Genomic DNA, 25,506 nt, shown 5'->3' on the forward strand with positions numbered 1-25,506 from the left:
CACACACACACACACGTCAGTCAAGCTCTGCAAGTGGGAGGGAAGTGTGGCTACCCGGCGCTTGTCAGGGTGTGAACAGCTGCGGATGAAGCCAGAAGCCTCACCGAACGCTAACGGGAGACGGGCACTCTCAGACTCACCCTGACACACGCAGGCATTTCACAAATACGCTTCAATTAATAACGAGTCCCCGTGGCCGCACCTTATGGACAGCGGCGGCATCTATGAATAAGTCCCCAGCATCACCCAGCCCGCGGCGCCCGGAGAAGCCCCCCACCCCGGCTGTGGGACACACCCGCCAGGGAAATGCCTGTCCCTGCGTGGGGCCGCCACCCCCGAGGATGGGGCTCTCCTGCCGGTGCCAGCCGCGCAGGCCCTGCTTCTCAGTCTCGTTGCCCTTGTGTCTGCTCCTCTCTCTTCACTTGCGCGTCAGGGGCACAGAGCAGAGCAGTCCCTCAGTTGTGCCCCCCAGAGCCAGCCCCTTCCACTGCACCCTCCAGCTCCCATCCTGATCCCATTCCCCACGCCCGGGTGCCCTCTCTTAACGTGGAACATGCATCCTTCCGGGCTCTTGCCCATTCTTCATGACCCAGGTCACCTGCACAATTTACAGATGTCAAGAGAGGGCATCCTGTCTCACTCTGCAAGTTGCTTTTGTCTTCAGCACTGTTTTGACATCCATCCTCCTTGGCTCACATGGGACTGGTTCCTTCCTTGGACAAATATGCTTGAATTCGCCACATCATATGTCTTCACAGCCTCCATGATGTGCATTTAGGTGGTTTCCTGCTTTTCTCAATTGCAGACCACACTGGTTGTGCCAGGGGCCTCAGGGGGTCTGTGCGTCTGTGCACCCGGCCTTGGGGGGGTGGCGGGGGACGGGAAGAGCAGGTGCCGTGCGGAGGCAGAAGGGCCTTCACTTTTACCAGCAACAGTCCTGCCACTTTGTTCTTCCAAGTGCCTGTCCTGGTTCCCACGCTGGCCGTCAGAGCTGAGAGTTTTCTCTCCTCACGTCCTCCCCAGTCCCTGACATATCTGGTGTATTTTCAGTGTTTACCACTGGAATTCAACAAATTGTACAAAAAGCTAACCCTCCCCCATCCACCCTCTTCCACTCCACTCGGGCAAAACATGGCAGCGGCACGGGTGGCTGTCCTAGCTTTCTCCTCGTCCTGTGGAGGCAGAGCCCCACGCATGTGTGTGTTTCTCTATTTTTATAAAAATAGGTCACATCTTCTCTGCAGGTCAGGAGACAGAAACTTAAATCTCTGGTTCACCCCACTGAGTGTGTACGCACACATATCTCGGCACACCATTGCTTTCATAAAGCATTTTTGATACACCATTTATAGGACGCTATTGAACTTTGAAACATCTGCTAATCCGACATGTAAGCAGAGTTATCTTGTTGCCGTTGGATTGGCTGCTCTCCTGTTGTTAATCGTTCCTTCAGCAGACATTCCTCGAGCACTTCCTCAGTGCGGGTGCCGAAGGAGGTGAAGTGAGCCGTGCGGACGTCTGCAGGAAGCACGTTCCTGGCAGAGGGAACAGCATGTGCTAAGCCCCTGACGCAGGAAAATGCCCGGGTTGGCAGAGCAGCAAGGTGGCTGGTGTGGCTGAGGCGGAGGAGGGAGAAGAGGCAGGGGAAGCTGAGGTCGGAGGAGAAGGAGAAGGGCCTTGGCCTCTCCGCTCTCTGTGACGGGGGTCACAGGAACTTCGTGCTGCGGTCTGACTTAACGTTCACACAGGTCACTCTGGCAGCTGGGCTGAAAACAGACTGTAAGCGGAGCATGTAGAGGGGCAGAGCTCCGCTGGACTCCTTCCCAGGGATCCTGCCGAGTGATGGGAGCCCGGGCAGAGCTGGCACCTGCAGACAAGCAAGAGTCCAGAAGCTTCTTCAAGGGCTTAGAGAGGCTGGTGCCTCTGGCATCTGCATAAGCTTCTGACCATTTCCTTCCCCACGGAGGGTGCTCTGTGTCTGAGACTCGCTCTCCCGAGGTAGTGTGGGGCACAAAGGCATGAAGGCACCAAGCTCCTGCTGCCGAGGAAGCCGTGGGAAAGCCCCTCACGAGGTAGGGCCCCCCAGACACGAGCGAGCCCGGCAGGCATGCTGGGCGCTCAGGGGAGGGCAGCGTTTGCCAGTGACGAGACGCCGAGAGAGGACAGCCGCTCCCCATGGACCGAGGTGTGCGAGGGAGGGACCTGGAACGATGAAGCGTCTTCTCGGAAGGCTGGCAGGGGGCAGGGCGCAGCGGGGTGAGCTGGGTTTCAGCAGGGGCGAGGAGGGAAGGTCGGGGGGAGGGTAGTTTGAGGACGGACCGTGAGTCCCAAGAGCACGGTGGGAAAGGGAGAGGGCAGAGGGGAGGGGTAAGAATGGGGTCAGTGAGGGGTTAAAGAGCTGTGTGGAGGCAGGGCCCCGTCTCGACGGAAAAACCAGAGCTCGGGCTCCTGGGGGACAGAGGGGGCAGACATGAGGGTAGGACGGGGTCGGGCCTGATGGCGTCTGGGACGGGGGAGTGGCGGAGGGGGTCCGCGATGGATGATCTGCGGCCAGCAGTGGGTGTTTCCACCCTGGAGCACCACAGCCCTAGCAGCGAACCAGCTGCGTGACAGCGGGCAAGCGGCCAGACCTCTCTGAGCCCCCGTCTCCTTGCGTGAAAATGGAATAGCGTCTCTAGCTGAAGCGGTGGTTTTGAAAATGAGTGCGGTGACCTATAGGAAAGCCAATCCTGCGCCTGACCCTGAGTGAGCAGCCAGAGGAAGAAGCGTCAGACTCTTGACACTGCCTCGTGTTCCTTGATCCTGGGATGGGCCAGTCGGGAGCTATGTCCATGCAGGACTTCCGGGCTAATGCGATGCAAAGCTGTACTCCTCCTAAGGGAAACACGGCGCACGCACACAGGACCAGGCGGCAAAGATCACACGTGGAAATCACAGTCACCCTACCCTGTGTGGTATCCAACACGCTTAAAAGTGGAGAGTCTCTAATACACACCTGGAAAGGGAAAACCCACACGTCCACACTTTACTGTTGCACCTCTCTGGAGCCTGAAAGTTGGACCTGTTTGTTCAAAGCCACTTATTGACCGCTAGGTATTTCTAGCCTTCAAGTTAACATAAAGGTCAAAGTGTGCAAAGAACAGAAAAGCTAATTCGAACTGGCAAATAAACAAAACTTGGAGGTAGAGTCATGCTACTTAAAAGGCCAGAGGTGGCTTCAGGCATGGCTGGATCCAGGGTCTAACCAATGCTATCAGAGTCCATTCTCTCGCCACTCTAGCCTCTACTTTCTTCTGTGTTGGTTTTATTTTTACACATGGCTTATTTTTTTGTGGTGACAGAGGGGTTGCAGGCAACCCTAGGCTTACAGCTTCAGAGGGCAAGTAGAAGAATGAGGGCCCCTCTTTTCAAGTTCAGCAGAGCTCCCCAAAACACATCTGATTGGCCCTGACTGGGTCATAGGCCCATCCCTGAAACAATCACAGTGTCCCAGTGGTGGGTATGACGCTCTGGTTTAACTCCCTGGGTCAGGCTGGGGGTGAACCACACCCAACCCCAAGGAAGGGAAGTGGGGCGGGTGAGTGCACCAAGGAAAACCAGGGAGCTTTTGCCAGAGAAAGAACAAATGAGGGCCGGAAGAGTAAGAAACAAACAGGCTTCTTCCAACAATGGCTTCTACACATCTGTGAAGAAATGTTAGACCATCAGAACTGAGAACAGGCATTAGTAGAGGCATCGGGATTGGTCTGGTAATTTTCAGGTGATTTTCACAGGCATATCAAACACTTGATGGGTAAAGAGAAAGGGTATCTCCCAGGTATTCCTAGAAGCTCCTTTTAAATAAGACAACTTACAAACCAGTGATACTAATTCATTAGTTTTAAAAAAAGAGAAGGGGGCGCCTGGGTGGCTCAGTCAGTTAAGCATCTGACTCTTGGTTTTGGCTCAGGTCGTGATCCCAGGGTCAGGCTCTGAGCTTAGCGTGGGGTCTGCTTGGGATTCTCTCTCCCTCTTCCTCTGCCCCTACCACTCATGCTCTCTCTCTAAAATGAATAAATCTTTTAAAAAATAAATTTAAAAAATAAAAAATGAAGAGGAACAATCGGATAGAGTATTCCCAGAGTAATATTCAAATAGGATAAATCTGCCTTCTGTGTTTGGCCATGCCCCTCTGTCACAACTCCCATCCTTCTTCCCCGGGCTGCCCACCAAAGGCGCGGGTACCTGTCCTCCCACACAGAGAGGTCAACCTCTCTGCCCAGTTTGAGCAGCATCTGCGTCTCAGCCTCCACCTCTCGTCTCCAGCACCTGGACGATGTTCCCTCTGGGGTAGTTGGCACAGGCCATCATGTGGCAAAGAGGAATGCTGTAAAATTATGTGTGGCTGGCGTTTTAGGAAAAGTCAGAAGAGTAGGTACTGCGTCGTCTGATTTCGGCCACCAGGAGGGGTGGGGACAGTGATGGGGGACACTGAGCGTGGGTGGTACTCCTGAGAATTTGGACTTCCCAGCTCTTTGCGTTGCTGTTAGAAAAGCAGCAGACCGTGCATCCACAGAGAAATGCTGGAGTTATGGAGTCAACCTTGAGATCTTGTAAGTAGAGAATCAGACCAGAGAAAAAGCTCTGCTGGATCAACTGCCCACTGCAAGAAGAATCGATTGAGACTGGAGATAAAGGGGAGATGCCGCCATCATGGCACCAGTCCCATGGATTTAGAGAAAGAACAATAGGCATTAAAAATTATGTTCAGTATGGCGTGACTCAAAAACACATTCAGATCTAAGAACGTGGGGGGAAACTCAAATGTCCTAGGAGACACATTAATTAGAGCCCAGCAGATCACAGCTTTGCAGAGAAAAAGCAGAGAAGGAACGTCCTGCACTGCTTCAAAACGGTTGGATCAAAGATGGGCAGCAAGAACAGACTCCGTCCTGGAAGGGAGAAGAGAGGAGGGAAGCAAGCAAGTCAGCCTTCTTCATTTGAAGCTCGAGGGGGGAAAGATAAGGAGCGAGAAAAGCATAAAGATCCCAGTAGAAAGCAGGATTAAAGAGGGAACAGCTCTTTAATAGAGAGGATGGAGTGCAACGTGGAAAACAGGTCATAAAAATGAGTTCAGCCGTGGAGTCTATTCTTACTTTGAAAGGACTCCAAGTTAAAGGCAAAGTTCAGGCATAAGTTAATTTTCTGCTATATCATATGTCTCCCCCAAAGGCTCCGTCCTCGTTAGCACGGTTCCATCACAAAGATGCATGACTCTCCTTTGACGTTCTAGACTCTCATTTTCTCTCCCTGCTTCGTGCCTCACGCCCCCTGCCCGGAAGTACCTAACCCACAGCACCCCCGTGGGCATCGGGGACTCCTCCCCACCACACTGCACAGGGGCCCAGCTGTCGCGGTGCTGGGGACAGAAGTCTGCTCCCACCCTAGAGGTGCTGCCTGCTGTGTTCTGTCATAGGACACACCATCCCTGGCACGCTCCTGTTGCAGCATCAGAACAGCACGTCCCTGTGTCCTGATTTTATGCATAAATGCCATCCCCATCCAGCTCTCTGGCGGGAGCCTGAGCTCCTCGAGGGAAGACACCGTCTCTCACCACTTCTTGTTCTCTTGCTCCACCCTCTCTGCTCCTACTCCCGTCTGGCACAACGGAGTCTTGGGGGCTCACGCTTTTGGGATAAGCCAAGAGATCTCCCATCACCTGCATGCACAGTGGTTGGAATGAGGCTTAATTTCTGAAGGAACCACCTGTGGTTTCACAGACCCACCGTTCACTTCATAGATGAGGAAACTGGTATCTAGGGTTGTAAACTAGGATGGGTCATAATACTAACTTTACTTCTAAATGGGGCTGAAGCTACTTGAGCACAAAGCGTACATGCACTCACACTTACACGCTCATGCCTGCACTTGTGTTCCTGCGCGCGCGCACACTTGCACCGTCGTACACCGCCGTACCATGCGCTCACACACTCGCACTTGTGTGCGTACACGCACATACTAGCACACTGTCAGATGCGTGCACACACGTGCACACACACACATGTCCCTGGGGGTGTCGAAGACACACGCAGGGGATGCCGGACTTTCTTCTCCGTCATCATTACAGTTTCTGCTTTCTTGAGGGGAGGGGCAGTGTTAACGTCACCATTGCGCAGAGCGCCCACCTGAGGCTCCACCATCGGGGGCCTCGTCCTGATGCCGCAGCTCGGAGCTACAGATCCCCGCACCAGAGGACACTGTCACCCCATTCCGAGGCACAGCTTCTGTCTCGAGAGAGAGGCATCTCCCGCATTTACGCACCTCTGCACGTTCTCCTGTGATGCTCATCAGAGCCACGGGCAGGCACAGCTCTATGGGGAGGAAGCCCCGCCCCCACCAGTTCCACTGTTTTCTAGCTGTTTCCAGAACATGCCTCATGCATCTCACCATCTTTGTCCCTGGCGTCCCTCTGCCTGGGACGCGCTGCTCTCCCCACCTCCCATTTGGCTTTAGAAGCTTCACCAAAACAAAGGATACTCCTGCATGAAGCCCCGCCCCTGCCTCCCAAAGATTCTCCTGCCTGCAGATCGACCCTGACTCACCTGTGCTGTCACAGACAGCCCTCTCCTGCCACGGAGCAGGTGATTTATAAATATCTGGTCACATCCCTGCGTTAAGGCACCCGTCCTTCCTCGCTCCACTGGTAGTAGACTGGCATACCTTGCCGTGCATTCACATACCTTGTTGTAAGGACCTTCAGGACGGGAAACATTTCTGATACATTGCTTGTAGCTCCTGGAGCTCTTAGCACCGGCCTTCAATGTGGGAGACAGCACAAAAAGTTTTCAAAAACTCAATTACATACAAATACTCAGATGCAAGTCTATTTGTTACCCCCAATAAGTACATACATTATTATGTTCCTTTAAACTATATAATAAAAAGTTTGCTGCACTAAACTTTATATAATGAAATCAAATATAACACAGAATGCAGGAAAACTTCTTGCCCCATACTATTGAAAAATAGTCAATCAACTTATTTTTCAAAGGGTAGAATTATGATCCATAGAATCAGAAATAACCATTATAATGAAAGTAATCATTTGCAATTTAAGGCAGAGGCAACCATTGTACAAAAAAAAAAAGTTCTGCTGTTGTACAGCATCATTATTTTATTATTTACAATTTGACAGACAAGTTGAATTGACCCATTTGAACAAATCAACCAAGCCGCAGCCGCGGCGACGGCACAGAGGAGCCAGACACAGAGAGGGGCTGTTTGCGGGGTGGGGAGGGGGGTTCGCTACGTCGGATGACGATTCGAGGGCCAGCACCAGCTCCTCCTCATCTTCGTCCCCCAGTCAGCAAACCGAGAAAGAAACAAACACCCCCAAGAAGAAGGAGCGTAAAGTCAGCCTGAGCAAAAACTCCAGACTCCTCTCTACCAGTGCCAAGAGGATTCAGAAGGAACTGGCAGACATCACTTTAGACCCTCCGCCTAACTGCAGTGCTGGTCCCAAAGGTGATAATGTCTATGAATGGAGATCAACCATTCTGGGGCCTCCAGGACCCGTGTATGAGGGTGGTGTATCCTTCCTTGATATCACTTTTACACCAGAATACCCCCTCAAGCCTCCAAAGGTTACATTTCAGCCAAGAATCTATCGCTGTAATATCAACAGTCAAGGAGTTATTGGCTTGGACATATTAAAAGATAATTGGAGTCCAGCACTAACCATTTCTAAAGTTCTTTCTGTCTGCTTCCTTCTTACAGACTGTAATCCTGCTGACACTTTGGTGGGAAGTATTGCCACTCAGTATATGACCAACAGAGCAGAACATGACAGAATGGCCAGAGAGTGGACCAAGAGATACACTACATAAATTGGGTTTTCACAATTCTTATTTGTCTGTCACAGAGAGAGCTATTTGTAATTTTCGTGGGATGGGGGAGGGTGGGAGTTTACAGTAAAGAGTAGGGTATTTCTATAACAGATATTATTCAGTCTAATTCCCTAAGATTTTGTTGTAACTTAAGGTATCTTGCTACAGTAGACAGAATTGGTAATGACAACTTCTTAAAACTGTCATTAGTTCTGCAATATTAGCTGAAATGTAGTACAGAGAGTAGACATTTGGGTTCACTTGCTTATAGTCTGTAAATTTAAAATAGCTTAATTTTGTACAGGTTACACCCATGGCCATTTATGTAAAGTCCTTCCAAGGCTACACATTTTTTTTTGTTGTTCAAAAAAATTGGAATTTGTTTTCCCTTCTTGGGAGGGAACATTGATATTTAATGGTTTTTAGAGACTGTCATCTCATATATATAAAACGGATACGTGGCGGTAAGACACCATATAGGAAATGAGTAGTTATGTATTTTATTTTATATGCCAATCCACTTCATTGTGACAAGGTAAGAGGTTTAAATCACAACTTGTGAAAACCTGTAGTAAAATACCTTAAGCTGTTAACTGTAAGGTGTGGAATAGGAGTTGCTCAGTGGATTGGTTATATGTTGTGGACTACTTACGTCTGCATTTGTTAACTGTGCTAATAAACAATATTAAAACGAAACAAAACAAAAAAAGAAAGAAAAAAATCAACCAGAAATCTCAGCTGGTAAAGTAAGAGGAGAAAGGAATCTTAGGAGAAAGAGCAGATGGAGGGAGCAAGGCAGGCTGGAGAATGAGCCACAGCCTTCCTGCAGGCTGACACGTCCAGCGCCGGGTGCTCACTGCCTTCCTGGCACCTCACACCTTAACTCCAAGTCGCTCACCTGGATGGATGTGGTTTTTTTACCAGATCTCACAGCTCAGCCTAAATGGCCTGTCACCACATGGTCTACGGGCCAGAAAGTCAGGTGCACAGAGGTGGCCTTGCATTCCCTTTCCCATCTGCTAGACGGTGACTTCCAGGCAGGCGGGGCGCTGGGCTCAGCCTGGAACCTGGAATGTTATAGGTGCTCAGTCAGTCTCGGTAGAGTAAACATGCCCTCCCCAAGCCGTCAGGTGGTCAATGACAGTCTTGGCCAATCCAAATTATTTACTTATTTATTTGTTTATTTGAAAGAGAGAGAATGAACAGGGGAAAAAGCTGAGGGACAAGGACAAGTAGACTCTGCTTGGGGCCAGACGTGGGGCTCGACCTCACGACCCTGAGATCATGACCTGAGCTGAAATCGAGAGTCGGACGCTCATCCGACTGAGCCACTGAGGTGCCCCTTGGCCAGTCCAAATTTTTAAAACATCTCTAAAGCGTAGTAGGTCATATTAAGGAAGAAACTGGCTAGAGAGGAGATAAAGTTAATTCGACCTTCAGCTCTGCGCTGTGACCCTCTGCTCCCTCAGCTCCTGGGGCTGGCCTACGTGCCGGCCCTCCAGCCCTCTGGCCACACCCAGGACCTCGGGCCGGGGTTCTCCTTGTCCTGGCCTCCTCCCGTGGACAGGTGCGTTCCGTGGTCCTGTGGGAATGTCTGTGGGAACCAGTGCTGGCATCACAGCTCATCTGCACCCTCTGCGGGGCCGCACTGCTGTCTATCCTGAAGGTCGCCCAAGGTCAAGTGTCAGCTCTCCCCCAAAATGCCAAAACGTCCGAATCTAAACTCCTCGGCCCGTCCGATGGGCTCCCCTCCTACCTCTTCTCCATTAAAGGTCTAGCGCATCTCTGGCTCCTAAGCTTGGCTCCTGGTGACCTTTGATGACCCCTCTCCTGCTCCAGCCCCTACAGGCTTCCACGGAAAGTGTTTCTTGTTCATATTTCCCCGTCACCACCCTGGATCAACCTTTGCTCCAAGATTGTTTAATTGCCTCCCACCCGTGCTTCCTGCCTCCACCCTTCCCTTCACAGTCATCTTGCACATTCCAGAAGGTCATGTTTCAAAAACAGGACTTGATCATAACAGAAGTCCTGCCACCCCTCCGCAGGCAAAGCCACATGGCTCCTATGGCCTCCAAGTCAGAGCCTCTCACTCCCTCCCACGTGCGTGCCCACAGCTGTTCGCGGGCCACCTATTCCTGTCCCGATGCCCCACTGACCATGCCAGTCCCGGCGCCGGGCCAGCAAAACCAGAACAAATGGGGAAAACGCCCCCCGGGTGTGGAAAGCAGCCCGATGCTGAGGGCGGCCCGTGTAGCGAGCGAGTGCGTGTGCACACAGCCGCCGGAGGAACCACGGAAGGGACCCGGATGCCGGGCCATCCTGAAGGTCAGCTGAGCGGAATCTTGCAGCTTATGCATCGGCCCAGAAGGTCGTTGGAGCCCAGGCGCAGCGGCAGGAACAGTGGCAGGCCGTTGGGTGGGAACACCGAGGAACGGAACGCGGCCGTGGCCTGCGAGCAGCCTGTGTCCCACAAGCCGGAGGGCTGGGCACCCCTGGTTACACGAAAGGAGCCTGTGGATTTGTAGAGGCTCCCGGGGTGGAGAAGGGGAAAGGCCGAGGAAAGAGGGGACAGCAAGAACAGAGGCCCCTCGGCCGGGGAGTTTGAAGCATGAGCTCGGAGGGTGTGGAAGCGTGTGTGGTGAGGCCACAGTGCAGCCAAGGCCAAAGCCAAGGTGAAGGATGGAAGCAGAGAACAAAGCCCAAATCCTGTGCCCCCCCTTCCTTCTGCGGCCCCCACAGTCCATCCGCCCACACCCTCGTGTGTGTGGTGTTTGCACACCCTGACCTTTCTCTCTTCCCAGCTTTTGCTCCTTCAAAGGCCATTCACCTGGCCTCCATGCTCCCCACCCTCCAAGTTCCTCCCATCCGCCAAAACTCCCCTCAGGGCCCCCCGTTTCCCGCGGGCAGTGGATGACCCTCCCTCGGTGGGCACCGGGCTGACCACCCAGCCTGTGGGTAGCCTTTGCATTTGGAACTCAGCTGTGCCCTCCTCAGAGGAGTCCTTGGTGCCCGAGGAGAGAGGGCCGCCCGTGCAGCGTGGCCATGGACGAGGGAACAGCTCGGGGGCCGGGTCCGCTGGGGGCGTCCTGGCTGGGCCGCTGACCAGCTGGGTGACTGTGTGAGTGTCCGAGAGCCACCGTAACAAGCCACCCCACGCTTGGGGGCTGAAAGCCACAGAAGTGTATTCTCTCACGGTTTTCAGGGCCAGGAGTCTGAAGTTACGGAGTCCGCGGCGTTGGAGGGGGGTGCACCCCATGCCTCGCTCCTGACTCCTGGCGGCTACTGGCCACCGTTGGCCTGCCCTGGCTGGTCACCCCGTCGCTGGTTTCTGCTGCCGCCACCTCCACGCCTCCCCACATGTCTCTGTCTTCTCCTTTTTCTCTACGGGCACGTGTCGTTGAATTCAGGGCCCACGGTCAATCCAGGAGGAGCTCATCTTGAGATCCTTAACAAAACCCCATCTGCAAAGACCCTTTTTCCAAGGGTTCCATTTGAAGGTACCAGGGTTGGGAGTCGGACATATCCTTTTGGGCAGCACTATTCTACCCACCACAGCGACCTTGGGCTCTTAGCATTAGCTTCCTATTTGTAAAAGGGGCTCATGATACCTGCTCTAAAAGGATCGCCGTAAATACCAGAGAAAATAGAGGATTCAGAAGCCAGGCTCATGGGGCAGGAGAGCCTATGGAGTGACTGATAATGGGGAGATGGTTTTTTTTTGGGGGGGGTGATGAAATTGTTCTAGAGTAAGTGGCAATGTTTGCACACCTCATTGAATGTACTAAAAATCATTGAATTACCTGCTTAAGGAGTGAACTTAATGGTATGTTGGATCATTTCTCGATAAACTGTTCTTTTTTAAAAGGAGCCTGGCTCAGGGGGGTGGTGTCTTCATAAATCCTAGCTGCTATTATTATTATTGATGTGCCACTCACAACTACTATTAAAATCTTTTATAATAGTCTAACATTTTACCTCTTTTGTCATATGCCTCCCAAACCCCGATATGATTACATATGAAACAGGAACCATGGGGGAGATGTCTTTGTGGGTTCTACCAGAGCCCGCCTAGGGCTTCACACGTAGTAGGGGACAATGCAAATTTGTCTTGATCATACATGAGTAGTTCCCATGGAAATTACTTGTTGAGAGTAAGCCCTCCAGTGCTTGCATGTTCACTAATATTGCCGTGATCACCGTATCCAGCGTAGGTGAGGTGGGATATTGCTTTTACCCATGGGCTCCCTAGGAAAGAGCTGAAATTAAATTTCATGCCAACCACATTTCTAACTTATGATTGGCAGCCTGATATTGAGACCAAAAGTCTTTTTTCCAAGAAAATTCAATTAGCAATTGAACATGGAGCTAGTCTAGATGATTCATATATTCTAATCATTACATTATTACAGGTAGTCAAAATCCGTGCCACTCTCCTGCTTGCCTGGGAGTGGTAAGAAAAATCATAATAAGAACAACAACATCAAGCCGTGTTATTGCCTGATGCACCGTTGCTTTGGAGATTAAAAACTGAATTTTGAGAAAAGCAAAAACTTATCTCGAGGAAATACAGGCCTCCTGAGTTTTCACTTTGAAAGCTAACAAAGTCAATTTAAAATGTTAATAGATTCCTCTAAGTTTCTATTGAAGGAAAAACAACAAGATTTTAAGATTTAAAGTAAGGCTGCCAATTTTCTCTGGCTTTTTTTCTCCTCCATCATGCTCATCCTTGTCCAGGGCCCCAGCCCATGCTCAAAAGAGCCCTAGAGGGAGACAGGAGAGCGGAAGGGTTGAAAGGGCTTGGGCACACAGGTCCCAGCTCTGCCTCCTACTCTCCTACTCTCCCTACTACTCTCCCCCTACTCTCCCCCTAGAAAAGGTACCTGAGGTCTTCACTTTTCTGCCCCACTCTGGCAAGGGGAAAGAACCACAACCTCAAAGTCTGCTGGATTTAAATTCCATATTCCGAGACACTTCCAACTCCAAGTTTACAACCAAACATCTTTAACATTCAGCATAAATTACACTCGCTTATCTAGCTTGGGGCCAACAAGGGCTGTGAGAACATCAAAATTTTACATCTCAGAAACCCTGAATCCTTGCATTTTGTGTCCACTGTTGTTTCCAGCAATCTCTAGGGCTAAATGATTAATTATACCCACGACAGTCCAAAGCAATTATTTAATTAAGCTGTATTACAGGCTGCCAATTGTTTAGAGCAAAGGGAAAGCCTTCACCCCAGTTTCTCAACATCTGGCCTTTGGATGACTTATAAGATAAAAAGGAGATATGAGAACATTTTTATGACTAAGTAACAATTTCTAAAAATTTTCCATTAAGTAGAAAAACTTTTTCAGTAATTTGTTTCTCATGATTAGAACTTGGTGACATGTTTTACTGTGAGTGTCCAGCTTACTTAACCCTAACGCAAAATAGAAGATGTTGCAGTATCAAATGAAATGTTGGTATCATCTTTGTTTTAGGGCAGGAAAGTCAGTTTTTTAGCAAATCCGTATTTTCCGTCCAAGTGTGTTTGTCTTCTGCATTCCCTTGGCCTATCCTTTTTAAGTACTCTTTCTTAATTTAGGCTATTTAAAATCAACTTTAATAAACAAAAATCCCATTACCCATTCCAAACTTAGAAATCTAAGTTTTGTTTCATAGAGAACTTTTTAAGAAGAGATACAAGCCACCCCAACAGAATTGATGGCCAAAGTCATGTCTGTACGATCTACTGGAGACACACAAAGACATGAGTTGGGGCACAGGCATCCCGGGCATGATCTTTCTCTTTTCCTTGGTCTGTAACTTCATTACATAGGACTGGTGGAGTAAACCAGTTGAATAACAATGAATTGAGTAGCGAGTATTTATTCACCAGTTGTGTTCAAAATACGTATATGACTCATTCAAACCTCTTCCTTCCATACTATTTGAGTAATGAAATTCCATCATTCTTTTAAAATCTAAGAGTGACTAAATATTCACCTATAAATGGGCCATCAATAAGCATAGGATGGTTCTTGCTTCTGCAGCACATATGCTAAATTTGGAACGATAAGCATAGCATGAGTGAATGACTGAAATAAGCAATAATGAATGACAAAAGAACATTTCACAAGGTCCATCTTTTGGAAAAAGCCTCAGATTTTCTGAAGAAAACCAATGGAGCAACCAACTTTTTTAGCTATTTCTTAAGGATGAAGGCATACTCAAATCCTTGGGTTGAGGCAATATAAATTATGTGTTAGAACTTCTGCCCTAAAACGAGCCCATGGACCTCATCCACTCATCCATAGTCCTGAATCTTCTGACGTTATCTGCAAAATACTGCAGATATACATACATGTGAATTTTTCAGAGGAGAGTATAAAAGCACTCATGTCTCAAGAAAGCTTAAGGTTCACTATGTTCAACATGTCTGTTTACAGTGCAATAAATCTCACACGAAAATGTGATGCATTTCTCTAGTGGAGAGATTGTGGTTGCCTTGCTAAAGAATGGAAGTCACTAGAAGCTTCCATTATTGCGTGGGAAGTCTTAAAGCTGCCAGTTTCCTATTACTCAAATTGCCCTTTCTCCAAAGCAAATCCTTCTTTCAATATCAAGAAGAGCCTTTTAAATTAAAGCACTTTCCTGTCCCACACTGGAAAAGAGAAACAAAAACCATCATGTAGGCCAATGTTCCCTATCACTTGAAGGAAGCTGACATCCCTAGGTTAGCGCTGCTCATTTCTGGGAAGCGGAACCCAGCCTGTCCTGCACCAGAAGGTCAGACATGCATTGTGGTCCGAGGCCTGAGGCCACCGTCTGTCTCTGCAAGGTGGAATGTTTAGCAAATTTGTCTGGTTTTTTTTTTTAAAGAATTTATACTTTTATTCCCAAATTTGGTTACTTCAAAGGTTTCTTTCTTTCTTACTGTCATTCCCAGAAGTATATTTATCATATTACTGCTGTATTTCATATCAGGGAGTCATGAATGGCCACTATGTGGGCAGATGTGTTATCAAAGCACAAGACCTTCCTGAAACTGTCAGGAATTTGGAATTTGGAGTAACATGTTAACAGAAGCCTAATCCATGGACCTGCCCTTGTTAACAACAAAGAGGACAACTACCATTTAAGCACTGACTTATGGCCTCCACAGGGCTAAAAGTTTTAACTGGATGACATAGCAGCCCTGAGAACTAGGTATTATTATCTCATTTTCCAGGTAAGGAAACCAAGGTTCAAAGAGGTCAAGGTCACACAGCTGGACCTTACACCCAGACTGCCAGACTCTGAAGGCCACCTTGCCAGCCTCAGGGCTGGGATGTCTCCCAGTGGTCTTGGCTCCTGTGAGGAGCGATCCACCTTTAACCAAGTTAGAACAGGGGGCAGAGCTCAGCCTTCAAGAAGCCATTCTAATGCTTTGTGCATCTACATTGCTTCCTTTATTCACAGCTCCCATAAATAAGTGTAAGTTTATACTCAACCTGATATCAGAATCCTTTCAAATATTTAGGAAACATAGTTGATCGGGCTGAATAATTCACAAGCAAGAATTTTCCTTTAAAGAAAAAGATTTCCCTTCTGAATCACATCTGCTAATTCAGATAGAGTTACTTTCTAAGCAGATGAAACATCTCTCAACTCTTTTTCCCAGAAATATATCTTAGAGAAGTAAAAAAATTATAAATCAAAATTAAAAAAAAATAGAGGCTAAACACAGTCTATTCTTTACCATAAAATATTTGAGACAAAGCATTTCCCAGACTTGTTTTCCAAAACATTTGCAAGATGAATCCATGCAAATGTATGGCTCAGAAATGTCCTTCCCAACTAAAACCTGAGACTATAAATAAATTGGCTTTTCTCCTTGTATTTCTTCTCTCGTTAAGAACAGAGCCTTGGCCATAAACAAGAAACTACCCTTAAGATTATATATTTTTTCTTATTTCTTTTTCAACAGGGGACTTATTACATTTGAAAATAACACCTATATCTTGGAACCAATGAAAAATGAAACGAACACATACAAGCTCTTCCCGGTGGAGAACCTGAAGGGCACCTGGGGATCCTGTGAATCACAGTACAGCACGTCTGCGCTCGCTGCAGGGAACAGGCTCCTGCCCCCCTCCCAGATGTGGGCAAGAAGGGTAGGGGGAGATCAAGGTCATGAATCTGGGGAGTGGGGACTGTAGCTAGGAGCGCCCAGGGCTAGTGCATCTGGAGCAATTTTGCCATCTGGTTGTTGTGTCTGAGGTTGGAGTCCCCCAGTTTATCGAGTGGTTGCTACCATGTATGCAGAGCATCACCAAATACTGAAACCTCCATCATTGTTTGGCAAATGTCGGCCTCAGATTCATTAACCTACACTGCGTAAAGTCTGGCTCAGAGGCCAGAAAATTACCCTTCATTATGTCGTCAGTGAAAAGCTACTGTGGGCCTAGACCCAGGGTTGCACCCCACCACTGCACCCATGATGATAAATAAGACGAGAATGGACCCTCACCTACCTTTGGGCAGCTCTCCTTCCTCAGGAGGAGAAAGACAATATGGAGCCTTCTTCATTGGCAAGTCTGTTTTACAGTTAGGGGTTTTGTTCTGATTTGCATAGCATCCCCAGTATATGCCTGCATGCCTGTGCAGAGGTGAACAGATTGTTGGCCATGCAGTGTGGCTAAGGAGTGCTGCTTACCCCGGTCCATGCTGCCCATGCCTGTCCTTCCTTCCTTCCCGAGATGGTCCAAGCACTCCTGTGTTTTCTGGCCACCTGCTCCTGGCTCTGCTCATCAAAGGTCTCTCCTTCTGCTTCAAAGTGGGAAGAATCATTACCTGATGGAGTCGGGGCCACAGATCTCCCTCCCTGCTAAGCAGGCAGAAACACAGGGGCCCCAATACCCTCTGGTGCAATATCATGAAACCTCCACCCCAGATGGCTGCCTGACCCTTTTATGTCCAGTATTATGTGGGCACCACAGGCCGCAGCAGAACGCTCTTGTTTTTTTAATGATTTTATTTATTTGAGAGAGAAAGTGAGTGAAAGAGAGAGAGAGAGAGAGAGAGAGAGAGAGCGAGCGCGCGCATGAGTGGGGGAGGGGCAGAGGGAGCGAAAGAAGCAGGTTTCCCGCCGAGCAGGGAGCCCGATGCGGGGCTCGATCCCAGGACCCTGGGACCATGACCTGAGCCGAAGGCAGACGCTTAACGACTGAGCCACCCAGGCGCCCTGCAGCAGAACACTCTTCAAAAGGAGTAAGGGTAGCCACATTTGGCTGGGGGCCCTAACTTTCAGTGAGTACAACCAGATAGGAAATTCCCAACAATTTCCTGATTTTTATCTCTGGCTTTCCTGTTCCTCTGTTGACAAGAAATCAGGATTTCATAGATACGATGTCAGCTGTGCTAACGTTGGGGGGTCTAGGGACATGTTCTTCGAGGTTCCACTTAAAAGACAGCACATTTTCTCTTTCCTGACTTGGAGTGTTCCGCTGCTTAACATTCAACACTGCATATATATTATTCCTCTTTGTTCATTCCTCATCATTTTTATTCTGAGTTCCAACGGGAAACGTGATCCTAAATGATTTCTTCTCATTTGTAAAATTTCCCTCACACCTGTGAATTGTGTTCCTCTAACCTTCGTTTTCATTTCGTTCATTCTTCTTGATCTGGTGTTCTGCCTCTGTGACCCTATTGTCCTCTACTTCTTCTTATGCTCACAAGATTTTCTATGGCAGGGGCTTGCCACCTCTTTGCCCTTCCCCATCACACGGAAGAGGAAGAACCCCCGTCTGGGACGGTGACCCACCTTGACACTGATACTCAGGAGTGGAGACCCAGGGAGCAGAGCTTGAAAAATGCCCCCCCCCCACCCGCAGTGAACAGCAGCTCCAAAGAGTTTCCATCCTGCCTTTCACCCCCATCCCCCCATTTTAGAGTGACAGATTGAAGAGTTGGAATCACAAAGACCCGCCTCTGTGGTCCCAGGGCATGTTTATTTTACTCTTGAAATACTCTCTTGCCTTCAATTCCAGACCTCTGAGAAGAAGTGATTAAGCTGTAGCTTTTCCAGTCATAAACAAGGAGAACATTGGCATTTTGTTTTTAAGGCGCTTTTGCTTTGAGCACCTTGTTGAATACACGTTACCCATGTTGTGAGATTTATAACGTGACAGTTTAAATGACATCCAAATACGTTTGCCATTTCATGTAGAAGTACGGGCTCGGTCTCTACTTGCCAGCCATATTTTAGTTCTTTAAGCTTCTGGCTCTCTAGAACTGTGCTTGGCACCGTAATTTCCAGTCATTCTGACTTGTAGAGGAGAGAGCAAAACGTGAATAACAATGTTGTTTTGTTAATAATGCACATTGCGGTGCAAACGAACCTTTAAAAAAAGGAAGGCAACAGCTCCGCCCTCAACATTTTTCTCTAGAAACAGTTGTGATTGTTTTAGTGGAAGAGGAAATATGACATAAAGTACATCTACATAATGAAAATGATACAAAACGTAATTTTCGAGTAAGGCAACGACTTGGGGATTGGAATTGGAGACCATGTGGTTTGGGGTAGTGTCTCCGGTGAACATGAAAGAGACATGTTCACGTTATGTGCAGCTTACCTGCTCACTCCCACCACCTGATTTTATACTCAAAAAAAAAAAAAAAAAAAAAAACAATGGAACTGCAGCTAGCTCCTCTTGTTTATGCAATGAGGCAACCATACCGGCCTTCCACGAGTATCTTCTGCCCCTGCTAAATGTTAACTAGTGCAAAGACTGGTTTGCAGGCTGAGATTTTTCTGCAGATATTTGCGTTTCCCTTCACAGAGTAGCAGGAATAAATCAGCACTTGGGGTATGCACGGGCAATAATACAGGCTTGAGCTATTGTTTGCCATTTTTACAAGGCTCTACGTTAGATTTTAGTGAGAACCCAAGTCGCTCTGGAAGGATGCCTGCAGTCATATGGCTTTGTAGTCCAGTCCCGCCTCTGCAGGTTCCCCGAGTCCAGCCCGCGGAGCCCCAGCCACCCTGCTGCCCTGCGACTCACCACACTCCTTCCCTCTCCATCCAGGAGCCAGGCGAGAACGCAGACTAATTCTAACACTGGCCTGAGCCAGCTATAGGCAAAGGCTTGGGAAATCTGCTACGGGAGAAAAATCACATAATGCATTCCAAAGGCAAATGTGAATTATGTTTGAATCATCCTTTCTCTGGGGATCATCTGTGCTATCGCTCCCCTCCGTTAGTGCTTATGTGTGATTATGAGTCAAATGTGAAAGGCAGTACTTCCTGTAGGAGGCCATGTTGGCTCAGGCTGCTGAGCTGATCAGGGGGACACCGTTGTGTGTCCTCAAACATAGCTGTTCTTTTTTTTTTTTTAAGATTTTATTTATTTGAGAGAGAGAGAATGAGAGATAGAGAGCACGAGAGGGAAGAGGGTCAGAGGGAGAAGCAGACTCCCTGCTGAGCAGGGAGCCCGATGTGGGACTCAATCCCGGGACTCCAGGATCATGACCTGAGCCGAAGGCCGTTGCTTAACCAGCTGAGCCACCCAGGCGCCCCCATAGCTGTTCTGAAATGGGCCAGTCTACGGCTTTTGATTTCTAGGCAGCCCCTCCTGTTTGGTAGAAGACACGTAATGGTGGTGCAGAGCCTGAGCACTGAACATCGGGAACTGGCCACAGCCATGTGACCCTGCTAACTATAGCAGGCCTACCGAACACCTCTCTGACATAATCATCTGCCGTCCACACCTCCTCTGAGAGACCGTATCAACCGTTCTCACTGCCTTGGTTGCCCTTCCTAGATCTTGCTGGTAGACAACAGAGGCAGAGTGATGGCCTCTTTGGCCCTGAGCTCTGAGCCTCCCTCCATGTGAGCTGAGGCTCCAAAATCTCCAGGTGTGGATTCCTATTGAGACTTAAGTCCATTAAGATTCTGGATAAATAAATAACAGATCTCCCTGGTGCCACTGGCTTTGTGGACTCAACTTCAGTATTTTGCATTTGTCCCTATTAACGTTCATTCTGTCAGACGGAGCCCCTTCCTCCAGCTGTCTCTTTCGGGTTGCTTGTGCAGCCCAAGCATCAGCCAGGCCCCAGGGGCTGTATCCCACGCAGGTGTGATCAGTGTGCTTCACACCCCCACACAAGCCAGTGTCAGGATGGTGGAGAAGACCTGGCAAAGTAGGGACCGGGGCTCAGCTCATAAATATTCATAAAGTGGCCTCAGAGTCCAGGCACTGAGCCTCTTGTGAGCAAACAACAATGCTTTTTCACTCAGAGGAAGATCAAACCAAACTTTGGATTTATTTAATTTGCTAATCTTGCCACCCACGGAAACGTGGGCCCTGGCTTCATTGTTATTGTTCTTTTGTTGATGGTTGCATCACATCCAAATGGAATCCCTTTGCCGATCTCCATGGTTCATGTCTCAAACTGTCACCAGCAATCACCTGCACTCCTGGCTTCTGCTGCTATCTTCCCATAATCCATTCTCCCAGCGGCCAGAGTGCTATTTTTAAAACCTCCCGTGCAGGGGCTCCCTGGTGCTCTCAGGTCACTAGATGATCCTTCAGGCTCCTTGCCCCGTCCAAGGCTCATCCACACTCCTCCCTCCCGCTCTAGACCATGTAGCCATCCTGCCTGTTGCCACGACTCTCCATGGTCTCCCAGCCTCAGAACTTCTGCTGTGGCTATTCCATCTATCTGAACACTGTTCCCCGCACACATACCTGCTTCTCATCCTCGGGTCGTAGCTGTCTTCGTCACACACCCCCATCTTTATCCTACTTGCAGAACGCTGTTTATGTCTATTGTTTTGCCCTTTTACAGGCTAAGATTCTTTTCCTTGATTCTTTATTGTCACCCTGTCTCCTAACCCCTCCCAGAGTGCGAGCCTCACGAGCCTGGGACCTTGGGCTTCTTGTCCATCCCTCTATCCCCAGCACTCGACCTAGTGCCGAGTCACAGAGAGAGTGACAGGAGATATTTGTGGGGTGAGTAAGTGATAGACACATGGTCTGGCCCAGATGAGGGAGGAGGTATGATAAGCGTTTATTGAAACCCTCATCTTAACTTGCTTTTCTGACTTGAGTTGGGTTGGGTTAAGTCCCCCGTGCCAGAGTTCTTGTTGCAGCATGTCAGGGGATATTCTGTCTCTGGGAACTTGGCTGTGATGACTTCGGGAGGCCCAGGAACTGGTTCCCTCTTGAACAAGACTCAGAGAACGCCTCGGTCTCCACCTTGGAACGGAGACTCTTGGGCCATTCTCAGAGGCTAACGTTCCTATCTGTTTGGGGAAGGGCTTTTGTTTATAACCCAAAAAATGAAAATTCAATCAAGCCACCAGTTTCAAATGTTGCTCTTCATATCAAAAATTTTAAATATGAGTTTTTTTTTTAACCGGACAGCCCAGATAGGTCGAAGTCATGTGGAGGTAATTTAAGCCTCTCTGTGTGCCGATGATGGAAGAATGAATGTTCGTGGCCATGAGCTGGCCCCTCCCCCATGGCTTTTTATTATTATGTGGTTAGGCTTCTCTCTGAGCTTGCATTTCTCTGAATTCATGAGAAAATTTGGACTTCTCTGAAAACTGCAGAGACAGGAAAATTGTGTTCATGTGTTTGTTTTCATTATCTGGAATTGTGTATTTTCTAAATGATGATCCAAGGCCACTTGGAAAAATCCCCCGGTCATTTATTTCACCCTTCGTGGTCTGAAAGGTGTAAACATCTAAACAGCCAAGGCCCTTTCTGTGGGGTTTTCAAGGGGATATTAATTAGGTTTTTTTCTGTCACAGAGCTCTATGCTCTTTAGTATGATTAGCTGAATCTGTTCGTGGTTAATCGGGACGTGGGGCGGGGGACAGAGAGAGCCATCTGCTTCTTTCACACCTCGAGAAGGAGAAGGGGCAAGATCTTCACCCCTCCAAAGGTGGCTTGTTCTGGGGACACGGGTGGGTACCACTGGGGTTGATCTCTTTTCCTTTATGAGTACATAGTTACCACCAGGAAGCACGCCTGTAGCACGCAGTCACCAACCTTGACTTTTTTTTTTCTTGTAACATTGTAAAAGTATGAGAAATTATACCTTTCCTGGTGCTTTATTTTTCCCTTCTCCATAAGGTTTCCAGATTTCTTGAGGGATCCCTAAATTCATGAATCAGCACAGCTGGGCGGCGAGCAGGAACACTGCTATGATACAAACATTTTTCTTATAAAAATCTGTTTGGAAGATCCCGGACTGATGGGGATTTGTCTTATAAAAGATGTTTCCCTCAGGATTATGTGACTGGAAAGCTGATTCAAAGCATGCCTCGGTCATTTTTGCTTTTGTCTGAAAGCGTGGTTAGAGCGTGAGAGTTTTATACGTGGAGCAGTGTCTCTAACGCGGAAACCAGCCCATCGGCTGCAAGGACCAAGCGCACCCCAGCCCCCGTTTCCTCCAACAGCGTTTTGTTGCAGAAACAGAAGGCTTTGTTTTTCGTTTTTAATGTTTGCTTTTTGAGACCACCCTCCATGAATTGCTCTTTTTCTCCTAAAAATGCCTTTGGGATTCTCCCAGTAATTCATGGAAGAGTGCAAATGTTTTTTGAGGAAACTTGATTAAAATGTAACCACTTCAGAGGCTGCCTTTACTTCGGAGGGAGTCCCGCATCTGCTCCGTCCCTACCCCTTGATGTACAGTTATTCCTCCCAACTATTTCACTCCTCCCCTCAGTCCCCTGCTCAGTGGCATAGAGTTCAGTCTTTTTATTTTTTCTTGACACTGTTTCTTTCTATTCTCTTTTGTTTCTTTCTGGTTTTACTCCTAGCACCTCCTCTTCGCCTGACTCTGTTCCACGTATCAGCTTGGCTGTTCCCTGTTCTCCAGACCACTATTGTCCTTTGCTTCTAACTAGATTTTTCAGCCACAAGAAATAAGCCGCCTGAAGAGGACTACTTAGTGTTCCCCCAGAAGGATCATGCAGTTCCACCTCAAAATATATTCTCTTTCACTTTTCTCTTATCCCAACACTCGACCGTAAAGGGGAAAGCAACACACTTAAGACACTGAATTCCATCATCTTCTGTAGGGATCTTCCTCTGTGCTACATGCAGCCCATCAGCCTGCTCCTGTTCCAGACAATGCTTTGGTTTTGCTTGTGTATGTGCATGTTTCATTTATAATGATCTGGACTCGTTCTGATCCCACGGTCGGCGATTCAGCAGGCAGGATTCCTCTTTAAGGATTTCCCATATGGAAAGGGAAACCAGTCACCCATGTGGAGAAGGTTTGACAGAGGTCATTGGGGTTGGAAGTGATCGTCTAGAGGGAACAGAGGTGGGGCTGCTGGTGGTGGTGGTGAGGATAGTCTCCCCTTAGGCAAAGTGCTTGGGTCCAGAGACACAGACAGTCTTCTGGAAGCCCTGGAGAGGTGTGAAAAGAAATTAAATCCATGTTTACTTTTGGCAGCATAAAAGAGACACCCTCAAGATGACCAAGTACGTAGAGCTGGTTATCGTAGCAGACAACCGGGAGGTAAGAACTTTTTCAAACTTCTTGGTACAGTGGGTTAAAAAAAAAAAAATACGGAAAAGAAAATATTTAGCAAGTTATTACTTGCTCTGATTAACTTCATTTTCTATGAACCCTTAAAAGCATTGCAAACAACCCACTGAAAAAAGTGGTTTTCTGGTATTAGAGAGCATAAAATATTGCAAATGTATTTGATATTACAAAATAAAAAGCCAGGACTGCAGGAAAAGCAGATCTACTCTGTAGCTAAGCTCTCCAAAAGGAATTATTTGGGGGAAATGGCAGATGGCTTTAGAATGTATTGACACATTTGGGGGGAAAGTTTCATGTAAAATTGTCTGATACGTCCTGACCCAAAATGAATCGAAGAATCCAGGCTGCGTGCGGAGACATAGCAGAAAAACCCTACCTTCTGAAATCTGCTTTGATGCTAGGTTAGTTTTCTCTTTAATTAGTTTCCAATTCCCTGTTTTTAGATGATCTTCTCTGCATTCATTCCTTGCCTCCACTCCATGTTATGAATTAGGTGACTTTTTCTCGTGAACTCACCCTCCTGACACCTATGAATGAAACCAGCTTGACGGTTGCTCAGAGAACAGTTCCCATGCAGGACCGTCAGATTGGAGGGGAGAAGGCGGGCTCATTAATGTTTCTCCCTTCTCTGTGCTGTTTGACTTGGTGCCATGAGCTCCTATTACTTTTGCTGTTTAATTTTTAGAAACAAATATAAAGGAAATTTCTGAGGAAGTTAAAATCAAGTTGATGATATGAAAAATGGCTTTGGACTGCCTTCTCTTTGTCTGTTTTCTCTGCCAAAACATGTCATGGCCTCCATCATTTATGAGGCTGGAAAAAATCACAGAAGTTACTGTCTTCTGAGCACTTGGCTTGGGCAAATTTCAGGGAGTTTCAGAAAGTCCCCAGACAGGGAAATTACTCGTCAGGATGGGAATTTGTTTCACTACAAACCGTGGAGGGTCCCAGGTGGTTTGTGGAGCTCAAGACTTCACGTTTCCAGGAGCTGGGAAGATGAGATGTGATTGATATTCTTGCCGTTATTAATGCTGACATTTAAAATTATTAAGTTTCAGAGGCAAGGAAAAGATCTGGAAAAAGTTAAGCAGCGATTAATAGAGATCGCTAATCACGTTGACAAGGTAAGTTCTTTTTCGGATAATTAAATCACTCAAAGCATGTAAATGTTTAGAAATGAGGTGGAGGGAATGGAACACACCTCGGCTGACTTGGCAGGGAGACCAGGTTCTGGTGCTCGGCTGGAACACGGACTTCCCCTTTCCTCTGAGCGCAGAATTCCCGGTTTGGAGCAGCTCCGGGAGAGGCCAACCCACGCACGCTGTCTGGACTGCGGTGGCCTTGGGCTACATCTCCCTCCAGGCTCTCTTCTGGCCAGAGTTTCAGTGTGAGAGGGTCTCAGGTTCCCCAGTTAGAGCCAGAACCCCAATAGGATGCATCTGACCCTCCGGAGAACTCCCAAGGGGGCTTTTTCCCAGGTCTCCCTGGGTTCTGTCCACAGTCCCCCTGAGGGCAGGCTGTCATTTATAAGTGACACACACGGGTCCACGGTCCTGAGACCCGGAAATCGGTCCAGTCAGCTGTTGGAAAATTGCTCACCGAGAATGAGGAGATTGGGAGCTCACCCTTGGCAAAGGTGATCCAGACCTGCAGGAAACCCCAGAAGTCTGGTCTGGGGGTAGCAGCTCAGCAACACTCTTTACATTACCTCTTCACAAGGAGAGGGTGAAGCTGTCGGAGCACCTGCCCTTCTGCAGCACACCTGCAGAACAGAGCTATCAGGCTGTCTGGGGCTGAAGGCTCTCACACTTGCCCGCACGTTGGAGTCACCTGGAAGCTTTCAAAGGCATTGCTGCCCGGGTACCTTGGCAATCAGTGGGTTGTTAATAACTCGCCCTGGTAATTAAAGAACCACATACCTCAGAAAAGACCTGACAGACTCCACGGAGTTTGCCAGCCTGGCTGTTCTTGTGTTTCTGGCCAGGAGAGAGCTGAATTGCTTGAGCACACATATGCGGCCACCCCAGGCAGACCCTGAAGACTGTGCTGGGGGTACCCAGGCTCCTCCAGATGCTCTGTGCATCCAAGTCTGCTAACTGATGATGAGCCC

General features: G+C 48.3%; 1 protein-coding gene and 1 pseudogene across 1 annotated transcript in view; both read left to right on the forward strand.

The window, feature by feature from the left end:
* ADAM12 (ADAM metallopeptidase domain 12) overlaps window positions 1–25,506 on the forward strand; it is a 356,418-nt gene that overhangs the window by 220,913 nt on the left and 109,999 nt on the right. The window contains exons 6-8 of the mRNA XM_025880175.2: window positions 15,814–16,000; window positions 23,301–23,366; window positions 24,449–24,520. Of these exons, the coding sequence (XP_025735960.1) occupies window positions 15,814–16,000; window positions 23,301–23,366; window positions 24,449–24,520 (325 nt within the window). The remainder of the gene's footprint in view (window positions 1–15,813; window positions 16,001–23,300; window positions 23,367–24,448; window positions 24,521–25,506) is intronic.
* Window positions 2,536–7,903, forward strand: LOC112830355 (ubiquitin-conjugating enzyme E2 E1 pseudogene; annotated as a pseudogene).

The sequence above is a fragment of the Callorhinus ursinus genome, unplaced genomic scaffold (genome assembly GCF_003265705.2).
Source record: "Callorhinus ursinus isolate GAN/ISIS: 27379988/994484 unplaced genomic scaffold, GSC_fseal_2.0 scaffold58, whole genome shotgun sequence".
In the NCBI taxonomy this organism is placed as follows: domain Eukaryota; kingdom Metazoa; phylum Chordata; class Mammalia; order Carnivora; family Otariidae; genus Callorhinus; species Callorhinus ursinus.